Raw genomic sequence first — 18,193 nt, 5'->3', positions numbered from 1 at the left:
TACCCCCCCCCCCCCCCCCCCCCCCCTCCGGGGCGCCAACCGGGGCGCCCGCCACACGGACATATGACGTGCTGTGGTTAGCCCCCTCTGCTGTTAGTGCGTTTGAAAAAACCGCCCCCCTCTTCATGCCGCCCTAGGCGGCTGCCTATGTCACCTGTAGGAAGGACCGGCACTGCACTGAGGGCTCTGACTTTGAGGATAAATATAACTTACTATACGAAATACAAAGAAAAAGGATTCTGGAAATGTTTACACCGGACTTTGAAAACTTGTTTGATTTTTGAGAACATTTTTTCAAGGAAGAGCTTTCCAAAGATGAGGAAAGATGCAGTTATTTTGCCTTTATTTCAAAACATAAAGATATTACCTTCACGGAAACCACTTTCTACAGACGAATCTTCTAATCATCAATGCACTTAGAAAAGGGATTGAAGTTGCCTGATATAAATTGTACTATTAGCATCCTAAACTATGAACTGATAGCGACATTTACACTGTTATTGCCATATGACACAGTGCTTTAGCACGTGGTTAATATCAAAGCTCTCATAAGTAAAGGACTTTATCTGTGGTGGGTTCATATAGACAGTATGGTTTACATTTACAACGGTTCAATGATTTCTTCAGCAGTTATTTTGGGGGGATTTTGCTCAACTATTTTGCTGAATTTTAGATTGCTGGACTGATAGATTTGCAATGTTTTTTTGCTTTACAAACATCTGCAAATTTGAGCTTTGTGTGAGTACTTCATCGAGGTTTGACCTTCCTGATGTGGATATCGGCCTTACTGTGTTTAAAGTGTTGTGTTTGATACACTGTGGAAAAGCTTGTCCAGGTATATAAATGACTAAAGCCCTCAAGACAACATTCAAGACCCACTTCATCTTACATCCATCTTCTTGAGAAAGCCAGAAAGATCAACCTTAATAAGTCAGCAAAACCTTAAAGTATTTGAACCATAAGTGCCGATTAATGGACGCTGTCAAATCAGGGATGCCAGGTTGATTTCTCCCAAAATTGGCCACATAACTCTTGATGGACCCAGACCCTGAGCTTACAATAAGTGCCAAGACTCTGACTTGATCCAGACTCTGACTGGATCCAGACTCTGACTTGATCCAGACTCTGACTTGATCCAGACTCTGACTTGATCCAGACTCTGACTTGATCCAGACTCTGACTTGATCCAGACTCTGACTTGATCCAGACTCTGACTTGATCCAGACTCTGACTTGATCCAGACTCTGACTTGATCCAGACTCTGACTTGATCCAGACTCTGACTTGTTCAAACACCAGATTAGACCCAGACCCAGAGACGGGCCTCTGTTCCCATGACCCAGACAACAAAATCAGCAACAATGGAACTGAATCTCTGGGATGTGTAATAAGCCATAACTTGGTTATAGCCTAGTTATAACAGCTTAAAACAGTATGTTTCAGTTTTCTTCTCCATATCTACCATCTACCTGCTGAATACTGTGAACCATTCAAGACTCCAGGTAACACTTTATCAAGAGAGTCTCTTGTAAACCTACTTTAGATGCTCATACCATCAACAAACTATTGACACAATGGCCTCAACTCTGATGATATTGAACAACTGATTTGGGTTTATGGTAATTGGGGGTAATCAATGGTAATTTTCCATTTGTTGATAGTTTATTGAGTATATATTGAGCTTTTATAGATCACTTACAAATTGACTCTCAGATTTTGCGTTACCGAGTTACTCTGTTTAAATCTAGCTCAGCTGAATAAATCTATGAAATAAAATACCTCTTCAGAGATGTAAATACAGGGAAAGAGATTTCAATCACACATATTGGCTTTGTTTCTTCGAATTTTCTGATATTTAAGCGATATATTGTAAAGGATCCACTGTGCCTATGCATTGTTACTTTTTTGTTTGAGTAAGTGACTGTGACTGTGAGAGGAAAGCTTATTTACAACCATCATACATGGAATGTATTGTAATTCGACTGTATTGTTCCAGTAGCTTAATGCACTCGTCATAAAGATCTCATCTCATAGGTCATGATGTTCTCACAATATCCATCAAGGATAACTTTAAGGATGTGTGTGTGTCTGTGTGTGTAAGAACTTCTAAACATTGTTTTGGTTGTATTTTATACTTAAAGTCTTCTCTATTTTGTTTGCTGTGTGATCTTCAACCTTGATGGAGAACAATGGGATCATTCTTTTATGAAACACTCGGAATAGCTTGAACTTGAAGATCATGCATACTGTTATTTTACAGTGCTACTGGACTGGTGCAATTCATTTTAAAGTTCACATACAACAGTTAATGGAGTTTTAAAAGCAGTTTTAGAATCAAATGCTTTTTCTACAACTGTTCTAAGCATGTGGCATGCTGAATCTTGTGAGACAGTTTAGGAAACACAAACATTCTGGAACTGCCTTAAAACTGTCTTAGTGGTTTGTAATGAACCCAGCTTGTAAACCCACTTCACCTGCCACTGTATCAAATAGCTTCAGTATCATGTCAACTACATTTCCCATAAATCACCAGCTTGAAGCATTTGACAGGGTAACTGCATTGGATTGACTTTCAAATACTCCGCTCTGCTGTTTATTGTGGCTGTGTGTACAATCCCACTAATGATCTGTATGCACCCCTTATCAGTGCAGTTGTACAATCTGTGTTACCCTATATCTATCCATCCACCTATTCAGAGTTAACACTCTAACTGAGAGAAACTGGAGTTAGGGGTTCTGTGGCCAACAGTTTTTCCTGTCCTGTTTTGAACTTTGAGTGTGTTCATTCTTTGTTTTACCTGTACATTCCTCAGTGGAAGCCATTTTGTGTGATAAAAGAGAGACAATACTGTTTTCGTCCATGTGTGTTTTGATTGGTCGAATCTGTTCCATTGCCAGTGCCCTACACGGCAGGTATAAATAATTTACACTAAAGGCAAATATTGTACACATTAGATATGAGTAAGTGACAGATGAGCATCTTTCGCCAACCGACAGCACTCCTAGTGCTCAAATACGGGGGACGTGTGTAGAGCATTTACAGTAACTGCAGATCAAGAGATCGCCGGTTCGAATCCCCCCTGTACTGTCGCTTTGAATTAAAGCGTCTGTTAAATTAATACAACAAGGACCTTGCACACGGTATTATATGACCGGAATAAAGTAAACTGTATTTTATGACCGGCTATACTGACAGACATCCAAGACAGACATGCACAATTCATTATTTCTCAGCTGTTTTCCTTGTTTGGCAAATATATTAAAAATAATAATAATTTAAACGCAGCACCTTGAAGGGGGAAAATAAATCATATTTTTAAAATATATATTTATATTTATTGATCACATAATGTAATCAGCTACGTAGACCTAAGCCTATATGATAAGCATAAAGTTAGGATTCTGCATTACTTATTAGTACGCACAAGATTTGGCATTATGTATATTGAACTATGGGCGTAAATCTCATTTTTTAAATTTAATATGGAGTCGAATGTCCCAGCTTTCAAGTATTGTGCCCGGCTTCCATAGGTCTGAACCAACTGCAGGAGGCTCGCTGCGTGAGTCACGGCTCCTACACGCAGCGCGAGCGGCTGGAGGGATGTGACCCCGGAACAGGACGGCTTCTTACAACAACACACCATTCAAATAAAACACACAAGAAAGAAAAACTGGACCAGGAGGGGTAAGCGTTACAGTCTTTTCTCTGAAGATAAAAAATCGTGCTTGGAGTTTAAGGTTACGTTTGAGGGAGATATTGGAAATTATTCGCTGTATACTTGCATTCGGGGATAGCAGTACCTGGATGGGATTGCACCCGCAGGAACTTCATTCAAGGCTTTTGTCTAGAGCTGGCTAGCTATAATACTTTGCCAAATGAACGATAGAAAAGACTCCATTAAAACAGCAAATGCAAAGTTTTAGATAGTGAGTTTCGAATAGTCGTCACATTTCCAATCGTGTCACTCAGTTTTGCACGACGTGGATATTGCGGAGATACACGAGCTCGTCGGTTTAGCAACCGATTAGCTATCCTGGGAGACAGGAAACGGCGTGAATGATTGCTAGCTGGCTAACTAGCTAGCTGGTTACAATGTAACACTTTGTATGCTCCAACAGTAGCAAAATTGTTACAATCACATCATCCGCCCCTGGGTCTAAACTGTACACACGATGTCATAAAAGCGCAGTCAAATAGTCATCATAGAAGGAAAAACTATAGAGTTCTCAGTGATTTCTACTCCCATGTTTCCTAGCTTATTGTTTGCACAGTGATGGTGAACGTTCCCCCACTTCTGCATCCAGTTGCTGGCTAATTCAACAATTAGCCAGCAACCTAGTAGGCTACCTGTATGATAGACTTTTATGATGCCGTGGGGAATAAACGTGTTTTCTTTAATGAATTCGCGTTCTATTAAACGTAAGAATTCTAATAATAACCTGACTTAAACCATCAGACAAGATTTTGTGATACTAGTCAGTATCGATACTGTGTCAAACCCATTTAGGCAGCTCAATCATAGAGTATATTAGTAGCCTTTGTCCCATTTGGTGACCCTTCTTCTCCACGTAACGGCCAACTTTCACTGGTCCAAAGTTTTTAGTTTTCCCCAATGTGTATGCTATTTCAGGCTATGTTGAACCCCCTCACCCCCCTTTTCCTCAAACCACAATGACTTGAGTGTTCAGTTTTATAATCATCGCATCGACTTCGGCGTTCCGTGTGCTATTTTTGCGTTCCCCCCGCATGTGCTTGCATTGTGCGCTGTGGGACTAGCCGCGCTGTATAGGGTCTTATTTCGCGACCGACCGCCAGATAGCTGACAGCACATTCAGCTGTGAAGGCTGGCACTTTTCCCGCAGTCGGGGCCTTGACGAGCGGGGCAGACATTGGGTGTGAGTGTCTGGCAGGAGCTGGACTGGCCACAGGCTGTAGAGCCTCCTAGTAACTTGCGGACTTATGGGTTGAGGGTTATGAACCATATGCCAAGTCTGCCTGACTCTGCACATTCCCCTGAGTGGCTGGGGGTTTGGAACAGGACTTGTGGCCAATACCTCCCCCTCTCTGTCTCTCTCTCTCTCTGTAAACCCTTTGCCTGGGGCAGGTGCTATCTCTGCTCTCCCTCTCCCACACCCCCTGGCCCTAAGGAGATCTCCTTGGCAGTGAATATGAAGAGAGGGCAGGCTTATCTCTCAACCTCCTGCCCTGGCTGCTTTTAATACATACAGATCCTTCCTGGCCATCAAACAGGGATTACGCTTCACACCCTCGGGTGTGTCTAATGAGTCCAGTCACACGGCGAAGTAGGTGCGACACTGCGGAACGTTCTATCGTGATGACTCTCACCTGCAGAAACGACTTCATGGGAATTGTCTTGTGGACAATGTGGTGCATTCAGACTTCAGCTCCCTTCATGGTTGCTCCTTACTGCACACACACGCACACATACAGTCTCATTACCATAGTCTTATGTCATGTTCCTCACGCTGTTAGTAGACAAGATGACTGTCTGAGGAGGATAATTAGCTTAGAATGTTGAGTAGTGTGTGTAGCCTGTGATGTGTCTGTACCAACAATGGTGAGGACGGTGGTGTAGAAAATACACAACCAACCACAGCCCCCCCCCCCCCCCACCAATCACACACACATGCACAAGTCTTTGTCTCGCTCAGTATTGTCTGTTTCCCTCCCTTGGGACCAGCTTACTGCAGCATCTACTGTCCCTGTTTGGGACTGAGTAGATCTGTGGGGGCTATGAGGTGTTAGATAGAGGGATGTGTGGGGGCTATGAGGTGTTAGATAGAGGGATGTGTGGGGGCTATGAGGTGTTAGTTAGAGGGATGTGTGGGGGCTATGAGGTGTTAGTTAGAGGGATGTGTGGGGGCTATGAGGTGTTAGATAGAGGGATGTGTTGAGGTGTTAGTTAGAGGGATGTGTGGGGGCTATGAGGTGTTAGTTAGAGGGATGTGTGGGGGCTATGAGGTGTTAGATAGAGGGATGTGTGGGGGCTATGAGGTGTTAGATAGAGGGATGTGTGGGGGCTATGAGGTGTTAGATAGAGGGATGTGTGGGGGCTATGAGGTGTTAGATAGAGGGATGTGTGGGGGCTATGAGGTGTTAGATAGAGGGATGTGTGGGGGCTATGTGGTGTTAGATAGAGGGATGTGTGGGGGCTATGAGGTGTTAGATAGAGGGATGTGTGGGGGCTATGTGGTGTTAGATAGAGGGATGTGTGAGGGCTATGAGGTGTTAGATAGAGGGATGTGTGAGGGCTATGAGGTGTTAGATAGAGGGATGTGTGGGGGCTATGAGGTGTTAGATAGAGGGATGTGTGGGGGCTATGAGGTGTTAGATAGAGGGATGTGTGGGGGCTATGAGGTGTTAGATAGAGGGATGTGTGGGGGCTATGAGGTGTTAGATAGAGGGATGTGTGGGGGCTATGAGGTGTTAGATAGAGGGATGTGTGAGGGCTATGAGGTGTTAGATAGAGGGATGTGTGGGGGCTATGAGGTGTTAGATAGAGGGATGTGTGGGGGCTATGAGGTGTTAGATAGAGGGATGTGTGGGGGCTATGAGGTGTTAGTTAGAGGGATGTGTGAGGGCTATGTGGTGTTAGTTAGAGGGAGTGTGGGGGCTATGAGGTGTTAGATAGAGGGATGTGTGGGGGCTATGAGGTGTTAGATAGAGGGATGTGTGGGGGCTATGAGGTGTTAGTTAGAGGGATGTGTGAGGGCTATGTGGTGTTAGTTAGAGGGAGTGTGGGGGCTATGAGGTGTTAGATAGAGGGATGTGTGGGGGCTATGAGGTGTTAGATAGAGGGATGTGTGGGGGCTATGAGGTGTTAGATAGAGGGATGTGTGAGGGCTATGAGGTGTTAGATAGAGGGATGTGTGGGGGCTATGAGGTGTTAGATAGAGGGATGTGTGGGGGCTATGAGGTGTTAGATAGAGGGATGTGTGAGGGCTATGAGGTGTTAGATAGAGGGATGTGTGGGGGCTATGAGGTGTTAGATAGAGGGATGTGTGGGGGCTATGTGGTGTTAGATAGAGGGATGTGTGAGGGCTATGAGGTGTTAGATAGAGGGATGTGTGAGGGCTATGAGGTGTTAGATAGAGGGATGTGTGGGGGCTATGTGGTGTTAGATAGAGGGATGTGTGGGGGCTATGAGGTGTTAGATAGAGGGATGTGTGGGGGCTATGAGGTGTTAGATAGAGGGATGTGTGGGGGCTATGTGGTGTTAGATAGAGGGATGTGTGGGGGCTATGAGGTGTTAGATAGAGGGAGTGTGGGGGCTATGAGGTGTTAGATAGAGGGATGTGTGGGGGCTATGAGGTGTTAGATAGAGGGATGTGTGGGGGCTATGAGGTGTTAGTTAGAAGGATGTGTGGGGGCTATGTGGTGTTAGTTAGAGGGATGTGTGGGGGCTATGTGGTGTTAGTTAGAGGGATGTGTGGGGGCTATGTGGTGTTAGTTAGAGGGATGTGTGGGGGCTATGTGGTGTTAGTTAGAGGGATGTGTGGGGGCTATGTGGTGTTAGTTAGAGGGATGTGTGGGGGCTATGTGGTGTTAGTTAGAGGGATGTGTGGGGGCTATGTGGTGTTAGTTAGAGGGATGTGTGGGGGCTATGAGGTGTTAGATAGAGGGATGTGTGGGGGCTATGAGGTGTTAGATAGAGGGATGTGTGGGGGCTATGAGGTGTTAGATAGAGGGATGTGTGGGGGCTATGAGGTGTTAGATAGAGGGATGTGTGGGGGCTATGAGGTGTTAGATAGAGGGATGTGTGGGGGCTATGAGGTGTTAGATAGAGGGATGTGTGAGGGCTATGTGGTGTTAGATAGAGGGATGTGTGGGGGCTATGAGGTGTTAGATAGAGGGATGTGTGGGGGCTATGAGGTGTTAGATAGAGGGATGTGTGGGGGCTATGAGGTGTTAGATAGAGGGATGTGTGGGGGCTATGAGGTGTTAGATAGAGGGATGTGTGAGGGCTATGTGGTGTTAGATAGAGGGATGTGTGGGGGCTATGAGGTGTTAGATAGAGGGATGTGTGGGGGCTATGAGGTGTTAGTTAGAGGGATGTGTGGGGGCTATGAGGTGTTAGATAGAGGGATGTGTGGGGCCTATGAGGTGTTAGATAGAGGGATGTGTGGGGGCTATGAGGTGTTAGTTAGAGGGATGTGTGGGGGCTATGAGGTGTTAGATAGAGGGATGTGTGGGGGCTATGAGGTGTTAGTTAGAGGGATGTGTGGGGGCTATGAGGTGTTAGATAGAGGGATGTGTGAGGGCTATGAGGTGTTAGATAGAGGGATGTGTGGGGGCTATGTGGTGTTAGATAGAGGGATGTGTGGGGGCTATGTGGTGTTAGATAGAGGGATGTGTGGGGGCTATGAGGTGTTAGATAGAGGGATGTGTGGGGGCTATGAGGTGTTAGATAGAGGGATGTGTGGGGGCTATGAGGTGTTAGATAGAGGGATGTGTGGGGGCTATGAGGTGTTAGATAGAGGGATGTGTGGGGGCTATGAGGTGTTAGATAGAGGGATGTGTGGGGGCTATGAGGTGTTAGATAGAGGGATGTGTGAGGGCTATGTGGTGTTAGATAGAGGGATGTGTGGGGGCTATGAGGTGTTAGATAGAGGGATGTGTGGGGGCTATGAGGTGTTAGTTAGAGGGATGTGTGGGGGCTATGAGGTGTTAGATAGAGGGATGTGTGGGGCCTATGAGGTGTTAGATAGAGGGATGTGTGGGGGCTATGAGGTGTTAGTTAGAGGGATGTGTGGGGGCTATGAGGTGTTAGATAGAGGGATGTGTGGGGGCTATGAGGTGTTAGATAGAGGGATGTGTGGGGGCTATGAGGTGTTAGATAGAGGGATGTGTGGGGGCTATGTGGTGTTAGATAGAGGGATGTGTGGGGGCTATGAGGTGTTAGATAGAGGGATGTGTGGGGGCTATGAGGTGTTAGATAGAGGGATGTGTGGGGGCTATGAGGTGTTAGTTAGAGGGATGTGTGGGGGCTATGTGGTGTTAGATAGAGGGATGTGTGGGGGCTATGAGGTGTTAGATAGAGGGATGTGTGGGGGCTATGAGGTGTTAGATAGAGGGATGTGTGGGGGCTATGTGGTGTTAGATAGAAGGATGTGTGGGGGCTATGAGGTGTTAGATAGAGGGATGTGTGGGGGCTATGAGGTGTTAGATAGAGGGATGTGTGGGGGCTATGTGGTGTTAGATAGAGGGATGTGTGGGGGCTATGAGGTGTTAGATAGAGGGATGTGTGGGGGCTATGTGGTGTTAGATAGAGGGATGTGTGAGGGCTATGAGGTGTTAGATAGAGGGATGTGTGGGGGCTATGAGGTGTTAGTTAGAGGGAGTGTGGGGGCTATGAGGTGTTAGATAGAGGGATGTGTGGGGGCTATGTGGTGTTAGATAGAGGGATGTGTGAGGGCTATGAGGTGTTAGATAGAGGGATGTGTGGGGGCTATGAGGTGTTAGTTAGAGGGAGTGTGGGGGCTATGAGGTGTTAGATAGAGGGATGTGTGGGGGCTATGAGGTGTTAGATAGAGGGATGTGTGGGGGCTATGTGGTGTTAGATAGAGGGATGTGTGGGGGCTATGAGGTGTTAGATAGAGGGATGTGTGGGGGCTATGAGGTGTTAGATAGAGGGATGTGTGGGGGCTATGAGGTGTTAGATAGAGGGATGTGTGGGGGCTATGAGGTGTTAGATAGAGGGATGTGTGAGGGCTATGAGGTGTTAGATAGAGACAAGTTCAGTGTAGATATTTCTGTTTTGTTATTAACTCTTCAATATTTAGTTGTTAAGACACTGCAAACCAGGGAAAGTCTGGCCCTGTCTCGCCGTGTTTACACAGACGGGCTCTGTCACTGTTGACACTGCGTTAGAGTCAGACTGGCATGACGAGGCTGGTTCGAGCCGTGGACAGCTTGGTCTGGTGCTGTTGGCACAGGGGGATACCCAGGCAGGACCCCGCACACAGTCTCCAGAGAGAATTCTTTGAGTTCATGCCTGACGTGATGGCAACAAGGCATGACCTACTTATCAATCATATTTCCACCATCCAGCTCATCGGCATTGTCTCCAAAATACTGCCTGCATTGTTGGTGCCACTGTAAATGTGAGGAGGTAGGCTGGGACACTAGCTGACAGCCAGGGGCCACTGTAGCTCCAGGCCCAGCTGGATGGGGGACAGAGAGGCTGGAGAGAGAGGCTGGAGAGAGAGGCTGGAGAGAGAGGCTGGAGAGAGAGGCTGGAGAGAGAGGCTGGAGAGAGAGGCTGGAGAGGGAGGCTGGAGAGGGAGGCTGGAGAGAGAGGCTGGAGAGAGAGGCTGGAGAGAGAGGCTGGAGAGAGAGGCTGGAGAGAGAGGCTGGAGAGGGAGACTGGAGAGAGGGAGACTGGAGAGAGGGAGACTGGAGAGAGGGAAACTGGAGAGAGGGAGACTGGAGAGAGGGGCTGGAGAGAGGGGCTGGAGAGAGGGGCTGGAAAGAGAGGCTCGAGAGAGAGGCAGGGGAGAGAGGCTGGCGAGGGAGGCTAGAGAGAGAGGCAGGAGAGAGAGGCTGGAGCTCACGAAGAATCCAGCGTCAGCACAGTGTGACAACATCCTGTGAGACTGAGCCCTGTCACACCGAGGCCTCCTGGTCTCTCTTCAGGTTTCTGAACATTATTACGTCTCTGTTCACTTCCTACAGCTTTACTTGCTGTATTCCATGAAAAAAATGCTACCTAGCTCACGCTGCGCTAACACCTTAGCGTCAACTTCAACATGGATTATAAGTAAACAGCGTCACCATGTAGTTGCATAGCTGTTGCCATGGAACCACTCCAGTGTTAGCAGAGGTACTGCTGGATAGTTATGTAATGAATGAACATGTAGGGTAGAATTTGGTGTCCACTGTTGAGCATAGATCATGAAAGCATGAGTGAGGGAGGGGCTTGTGCCAGTGGTCCATCCCGGATCAGATACAGACTAGAATTTACATGGATTAACATGGAGTTACATGACTGGTTCCATGGAACCACAGGTACTGCTAAATAATCACAGTGATCTGTTGAGCCAAGAGAGACCTCTTCATGGATGTAAGACAGAGAGTTCTTGTTTTTCTGACGAAAGGTCAAATTGGCTAGAAAACTCTTCCTCACAGACGAGCCTGGCTGGTGTTTAACAGACACACGTTCTGGTCAAGGTGGGCTGCCAGTAAGACCGTCTGGTTCCTTCCATCCAGGCTGCAGGCACGACCAGAGCTGTCTCAGAGGAAGGGGCTTGTGTACACGCTGGGGGTCTCTGCTAATGAGTTTAGCCTTATACCCCTTCGTCCCAGCTGGGGCTCCCCTCTGTGTGCGTGTCCTCTTGTTTCTGTGTGTGTGTGTCCTCTTGTTTCTGTGCACGTGTGTGTGTGTGTGTGTGTGTGTGTGTGTGTTAACGTGTGTCCTCTTGTTTCTGTGTGTGTGTGTCCTCTTGTTTCTGTGCACGTGTGTGTGTGTGTTAACGTGTGTCCTCTTGTTTCTGTGTGTGTGTGTGTCCTCTTGTTTCTGTGCACGTGTGTGTGTGTGTGTGTGTGTGTTAACGTGTGTCCTCTTGTTTCTGTGTGTGTGTGTCCTCTTGTTTCTGTGCACGTGTGTGTGTGTGTTAACGTGTGTCCTCTTGTTTCTGTGTGTGTGTGTCCTCTTGTTTCTGTGCGCGAGTGTCCTCGTGTGTGTGTGTGTGTGTGTGTGTGTGTGAGGTTGTGTGACAGGGTGACAGGAGGGACATGTGTGGCTGTCCGTGTGTCATCAGGGGTAGGTGAGTGGTGGTGGCCTGTGTCCTTTGTGACCTCATCAGGCGCGAGGGCCAATCAAAGGGCAGGCTGTAATCCCTGGCAGGGAGCGTTTATTGCATTCCGTGTCCCAGGGTGCAGTGTAAGAGGAGCATGCCCCATCCAGACTGAGTTAGGGGAGCAAGGGCTTGGTTTCTCACACGCACACATTCACTCTCTTTCTCTGTCTCTCTCTCTGTCTCTCTCTATGTCTGTCTCTCTCTCTCTATGTCTCTATGTCTCTCTCTCTGTCTCTGTCTCTCTCTGTCTCTCTGTCTGTCTCTCTCCTTTGCTGCCCTTCCTCTCTCCACTCCTTCCCCTCTTCCCTCCCCTCCCGTGTGTGTATATCAGACTGGTAAATGCAGAAGCCGTGTATGAACCTGTGTTGGCAGGTGTGGGTCCTGCTCTCCTCAGTGTCTTAGACAGATGCCACATCTCTTGTGCCAACGTGTCACCCATGCAGGACGTGAAAGCGAGTCGTTCTTCTAACATGCACACTTTGCGTGCCCAGAGTGTTGGGTTTTTGTGAGAAATAAATTACATATAATCTGATCTCAGTACACAAAGTGTACTGAGTGTTTGTTTCAAACTGTTCTGAGACGACCCCCCCCAACCGACTATCCTTAAAATATTCTGTTATCCAGCTATGTTCAGCCCTGCCCGTGGTGGTGTGTTGTTGTCGTATCTCTGATAGGAAACGGAGCTGAGTTTCCTCTGACAGGAAGTGGAGCTGAGTTTCTTCTGATAAGAAGCGGAGCTGAGTTTCCTCTGATAGGAAGCGGAGCTGAGTTTCCTCTGATAGGAAGCGGAGCTGAGTTTCCTCTGATAGGAAGCGGAGCTGAGTTTCCTCTGATAGGAAGCGGAGCTGAGTTTCTTCTGATAAGAAGCGGAGCTGAGTTTCCTCTGATAGGAAGCGGAGCTGAGTTTCCTCTGATAGGAAGCGGAGCTGAGTTTCCTCTGATAGGAAGCGGAGCTGAGTTTCCTCTGATAGGAAGCGGAGCTGAGTTTCCTCTGATAGGAAGCAGAGCTGAGTTTCCTCTGATAGGAAGCGGAGCTGAGTTTCTTCTGATAGGAAGCGGAGCTGAGTTTCCTCTGAGCTGTAAGAGGCTCAGACAGCCCTGAGGCGTGTGCCCTGCGAGCTGCGACTTTGCGACGCTAACGAGACCGGCAGGGGGGGGTACTGCGCGGGGGGGGGGGGGGGGGGGTTATTGCAGAGGAGCGTTTGATTAGCTGGGCCGGATGAGCCTGAGACTTGAACTTCTGTCTGGGTCTGAGCATCATCCGTCTGAGGATTGGAGTGTTCGGCCAGCTCTCCTTCACACCCCACACCTCCAGACCTGAACTGCTCCTCACCCTGACCACCTCACACCCAACACCCCCCACACCTGAATGAACATAGTCCTCTCTTCCTCTAAATACAGTAGATATAAATACATTTCTATTGTGACAATAAATGGATAGTTTATGATGTATTCAGAGACAGAGGTGAGCCAGGGTATTACTTGCTCCTCAGCTCACGTCTGCAGCCGGTTGAGTTTGGGCTGCAGTTTTCTTCTGGAACGTTCCTGCATTGATCGTGATGTTTTGAAGAGAGCAGGGCAGCTCCTGTAGCGTATCTGAATTCATTATGCACAGTCTTACCTTTTCACTCAACCCAAAATAGCCCAGAATCCATCTTGCGGTCGTCGCTACCAGGGGCAGGGCAGATGAAACCGAAGATACCAAACCATCTCCCAGTCTCTCTCTATCCCTCTCCCAGTCTCTCTCTATCCCTCTCCCAGTCTCTCTCTATCCCTCTCTGTCTCTCTCTCTGTCTCTCTCTGTCATCTACTACGTCCACCTTCAATCTTTTCCCTCCCGCAGAGCCTATCTCTTTGGGATTCTGAACAGTGCTTTAGTTCTTACGTGAGTTATTATTGTCGAGATGGAGTAAGATGAAAGAATATGCAGTGGCAGACAAAAACTAGATCATCACAGCAGTCCATCGAAAAGATGTCTAAAAACGTCCAATTTAGCAGCTTCAGAAGGCAGCTGGGGCGAGTGGAGAAGTCTGCTCTGTTTCTCTGGGGCCCTGGATTCCACCTCCTCCTGCTCTCCTACCAGGGTGGAGGAACAGCTTCAGCCAGCAGAACGCCATCTCTGAATGGTCGTTAAATATTGACTGCTGTCTGTCATACGATCCTTCTCAACCCCAGACAAGATGAGCATGGGCTGGTTCCCCTCAAGCTTGTCGGTCCTCTTCCTCCTCCATCTCCATATCCCTCCACGCAGACATATCTGCCTCCCTGCCCCTCCCCGTCTCTCTGCCTGCCTTCATCCCTGTCTGTCTTTCCCTGTCTGTCTCCGTCTGACTCTCTCCCTGTCTGTCTCTCTCCCTGTGTCTCTGCCTTCCGTGAGTCTTGGCTAGGGTTCTTTTTGTCCGAGGGGGAGGGGGGAGGTTGGGGGGTGACATGATCAAACGCGTCACTGCTGGGGCTCTGAGCTGCCCCCCCCACCACCCTGTTCTCCCAAAGGTGCAGCGAGCGACCGAGCCTCTGCCTCTTTCATGTCTTTCTGTCGCTTTGAGGCCCTCTCTCTCCCCCCCCCCCCCTCTCTCTCCCTCCCCCCCCTCTCTCCCATCCACAGTCTGACTCCCCTCTGCCAGGACTGAATAACCAATATGTTCTCATCCTACTCTCTCTCTCTCTCACTCTCACTCTCACTCTCTCTCTCTCTCTCTCTCTCTGCGTCTCTCTCTCTCTCTCTCTCTCTCTCTCTCTCTCTCTCTCTCTCTCTCTCTCTCTCTCTCTCTCTCTCTCTGTGTCTTCCTCTATCTGTCTCTCTTTTTATCGTCTCTCTTTCTCTCACTCTCTTTATATATATTTTTTGTTCTTCATATATATCACACTTTCCCTCCCTCTCTTTCTTCAAATAAAGAGCTTGACACTTTCTTTATCTATGACTAATAGATGGGTTCACTGCTGTGTACCTGTCAGGATGCACCTGAGAGATGGTAGCTTGCACTGTAGTTAAGATACTCTTATTACTGTCCACTGCGACTGGGAGCTGAGATGTGGATACTCTGCGCTGTGGTTTGTAAATACAGACCTGTCCATGACTCTGGTCACCGGAATGCTGTTAGATCTACGCACTGCAGATCCTCGATCTGTTGTTGACCTTTGACATTAACTATTTGTACGTCACTCTGGATATAATATCGCGTACTAGCCAGTAACATGGCCCTGTCTGCTCCTAGCTGGATATCTGAACGTAGGTTATTTATTTGCTCACAGTAGCACCCCAAAACCAGCCAAGGATGCCCCTGATCCCTGATCCTCCCCCACCCCAAACACACACACACCCCTCCCCCCTCCGGCGGGTTAGGAAGGGGGTGGGGGTTACAGCCACCAGCTCCTCAATTAAATATAACCCCACATCAAACAGCCTGTCAACATGCATTAGTGGCCCTTTGTACACATAAGAGCCCAAGGAGATTGCCAGGACTATCCGTCAGTGTGCCCTTCCAGAAGTCTCTCCATGGCAGACTGTGGAAGGGTGGGGACAGACTCTGGAAGGGTGGGGGCAGACTCTGGAAGGGTGGGGGCAGCCTGTGGAAGGGTGGGGTGAGACTGTGGAAGGGTGGGGTGAGACTGTGGAAGGGTGGGGGCAGACTCTGGAAGGGTGGGGGCAGACTCTGGAAGGGTGGGGTGAGACTGGGGAAGGGTGGGGGCAGACTCTGGAAGGGTGGGGGGAGACTGCGGAAGGGTGGGGGCAGACTCTGGAAGGGTGGGGGGAGACTGCGGAAGGGTGGGGGGAGACTGCGGAAGGGTGGGGGGAGACTGCGGAAGGGTGGGGGCAGACTCTGGAAGGGTGGGGTGAGACTGGGGAAGGGTGGGGGCAGACTCTGGAAGGGTGGGGGGAGACTGCGGAAGGGTGGGGGGAGACTGCGGAAGGGTGGGGGCAGACTGCGGAAGGGTGGGGGCAGACTGGAAGGGTGGGGACAGACTCTGGAAGGGTGGGGGAGACTGTGGAAGGGTGGGGGAGACTGTGGAAGGGTGGGGGCAGGCTGCGGAAGGGTGGGGGGAGACTGCGGAAGGGTGAGGGGAGACTGCGGAAGGGTGGGGGCAGACTCTGGAAGGGTGGGGGCAGACTCTGGAAGGGTGGGGGCAGACAGGCCTTGGAGACTGGGGATGAAAGGAGAAGATGCTTCTCAAGGTCTTACTGTTAAATAACATCTGTATATTCAGCTTTGTATCAAACCCTTTTCTTTCTATGAGTAGGGATCTAATGTTTTTTTTCAGTGCGTTGTGAGAAATGAATGAAATGGGACAACAGAAGGAGTTCTGATCTACACCCTGTCATGCACAAAGCCATTCATTCCTTTTCTGAAATTTGAATGAAGTGAATGAAGCTCTCCTTTTCATCTGTTTTTCAAGCCTTGAAATCAGCCTAACTCAGTGTGTGCGTGTGTGCGTGTCTGCCTGTGTGTGTGCAGAGCCACAGGAGCAGGGGGGATGAACCGCGAGGAGGCCCCGGGGAAGTCTCCTGAAGAGATGTACATCCAGCAGAAGGTTCGAGTGCTGCTCATGCTCAAGAAGATGGGCTCCAATGTAGGTCCACTCGCCATGCTATTGGACGATTCCTTCCTTTATCCAATCACAGAGGAGAGTTTCTTTGTTTGTTTCCTTGTTTGGTGATAGTTGTGTTCTTTGTCCTCCAGCTGACGCCGAGTGAAGAGGCGTTTCTACGGAATTACGCAGGCGTGGTCCACAGTCAGATGAGTCAACTACCACAGCACAACATAGACCAGGGTACGGTCTCTCTCTCTGTGTGTCTCTCTCTCTGTGTCTCTCTCTGTCTGTCTGTCTGTGTGTGTGTGTCTGTCTCTCTGTCTCTCTCTGTCTCTCTCTGTGTCTCTCTCTCTCTCTGTGTCTCTCTCTCTCTCTCTGTCTCTCTCTCTCTGTCTCTCTCTCTCTCTCTCTCTCTCTCTCTCTCTCTCTCTCTCTCTCTCTCTCTCTCTCTGTGTCTCTCTCTCTGTCTGTGTGTGTATTCCTGTGGTCTGAATGTCTTCCTATCTGCCTGTCTGTATCAATGTCTGTCTGTCAGTGCCTGTCTGTCTGTTTAGTTGAAATCATGACTGAGATAGACAGGAGTCCACCACCCCTGCCAAGTACATGAGACTTGGACCTTCCACGCCCAGGTCTTAAGATAGACTTCACATGTAGTGAGCGAATGAGAGTTTAAGTGCCATTTATGTGTCATAACGTAAGCGATGAGTTCGCATCAGTGTTGCTATACCACCACCAGACACTAGAGGGCACTGTGATTCCGCCTTGGGCCTCCGTTAGTAACACATCTCCACCACTAGAGGGCGCCAGCAAGTTAACAACCAGGGCAGGTGCCTGATGGACACACCATACAGGAGGAAGAGCCTTGCTTTCTGTTCAGGTTTTATCAGTCTCCTCACAGACACAATCCCCAACCGGCTCCTGCGTCTGCCGCTTTGAGAGCCCCTGCCATCCCGTGTAGGTAACCCCCGTTGCGTTTTATACCTAGATGGATGTCTCTGGTTTGATTGGTCCCTGGGGTGGGGGAGGAGGCGGGGATGGGGGGTGGCTCTGATACAGTTACCTGAAAATAATGTAGTTATCTGCTTCCCCCGCCGCTGTTTGTAAAGACGTTGTTGTTGTTGTGTTGGGCCTGTGGGCTCATCTGTTGCGTCGGGGATTAGTTTGTTTATGTTGCGGAAGGCATTTTGTAGTTTCGTGTGTGTGTGTGTACACACACTGCTCTGTGTCTCACGCTGAGACACAGTAGTGGTCGTGTCCAAACGCAGAGAATGTTTCACGGGGAGGGGAGGAGTACAGATTAGGATTCAACATGAGCAGTTGTGTTTTTTTCCTTTTGAAAAAGAAAATAGCTTTGTGGAGATTGTAGACGGTAGAGCTCTGATAGGAGCAATATCTTGTAGTTCCTCCTCTCTTCTTTCTCTCTCTCTCCACTTCTCTTGTCTTTCCTCCACCTCTCTCTCCTCCTCTGCCTCTCTATCCTCCTCTTCCTGCCTTGGATACCAGACAAAGAGAGGCGTGTGCCGCTCACTGGGTAGAGAGCCTCCTCATTATGTAAGGAGGGGTACGAATCGTCACGGGGGCATGTGAGAGGGGTACGACTCGTCACGGGGGCATGTGAGAGGGGTACGACTCGTCACGGGGGCATGTGAGAGGGGTACAACTCGTCACAGGGGGCATGTGAGAGGGGTACGACTCGTCACAGGGGGCATGTGAGAGGGGTACAACTCGTCACAGGGCATGTGAGAGGGGTACGACTCGTCACAGGGCATGTGAGAGGGGTACGACTCGTCACAGGGCATGTGAGAGGGGTACGACTCGTCACAGGGCATGTGAGACGATACATT

General features: G+C 48.8%; 1 protein-coding gene across 1 annotated transcript in view; it reads left to right on the top strand.

The window, feature by feature from the left end:
• The first annotated feature begins 16,292 nt into the window (after nucleotides 1-16,292).
• The window catches only part of ctnnbip1 (catenin, beta interacting protein 1), a 14,714-nt gene continuing 12,813 nt past the window's right edge, over nucleotides 16,293-18,193 (top strand). The window contains exons 1-2 of the mRNA XM_067239170.1: nucleotides 16,293-16,388; nucleotides 16,499-16,594. Of these exons, the coding sequence (XP_067095271.1) occupies nucleotides 16,293-16,388; nucleotides 16,499-16,594 (192 nt within the window). The remainder of the gene's footprint in view (nucleotides 16,389-16,498; nucleotides 16,595-18,193) is intronic.

Source organism: Osmerus mordax, chromosome 7 (genome assembly GCF_038355195.1).
Source record: "Osmerus mordax isolate fOsmMor3 chromosome 7, fOsmMor3.pri, whole genome shotgun sequence".
In the NCBI taxonomy this organism is placed as follows: Eukaryota; Metazoa; Chordata; class Actinopteri; order Osmeriformes; family Osmeridae; genus Osmerus; species Osmerus mordax.
The sequence above is the reverse complement of the archived record's forward strand: the minus strand, read 5'-3'. Positions and strand labels throughout refer to the sequence as shown.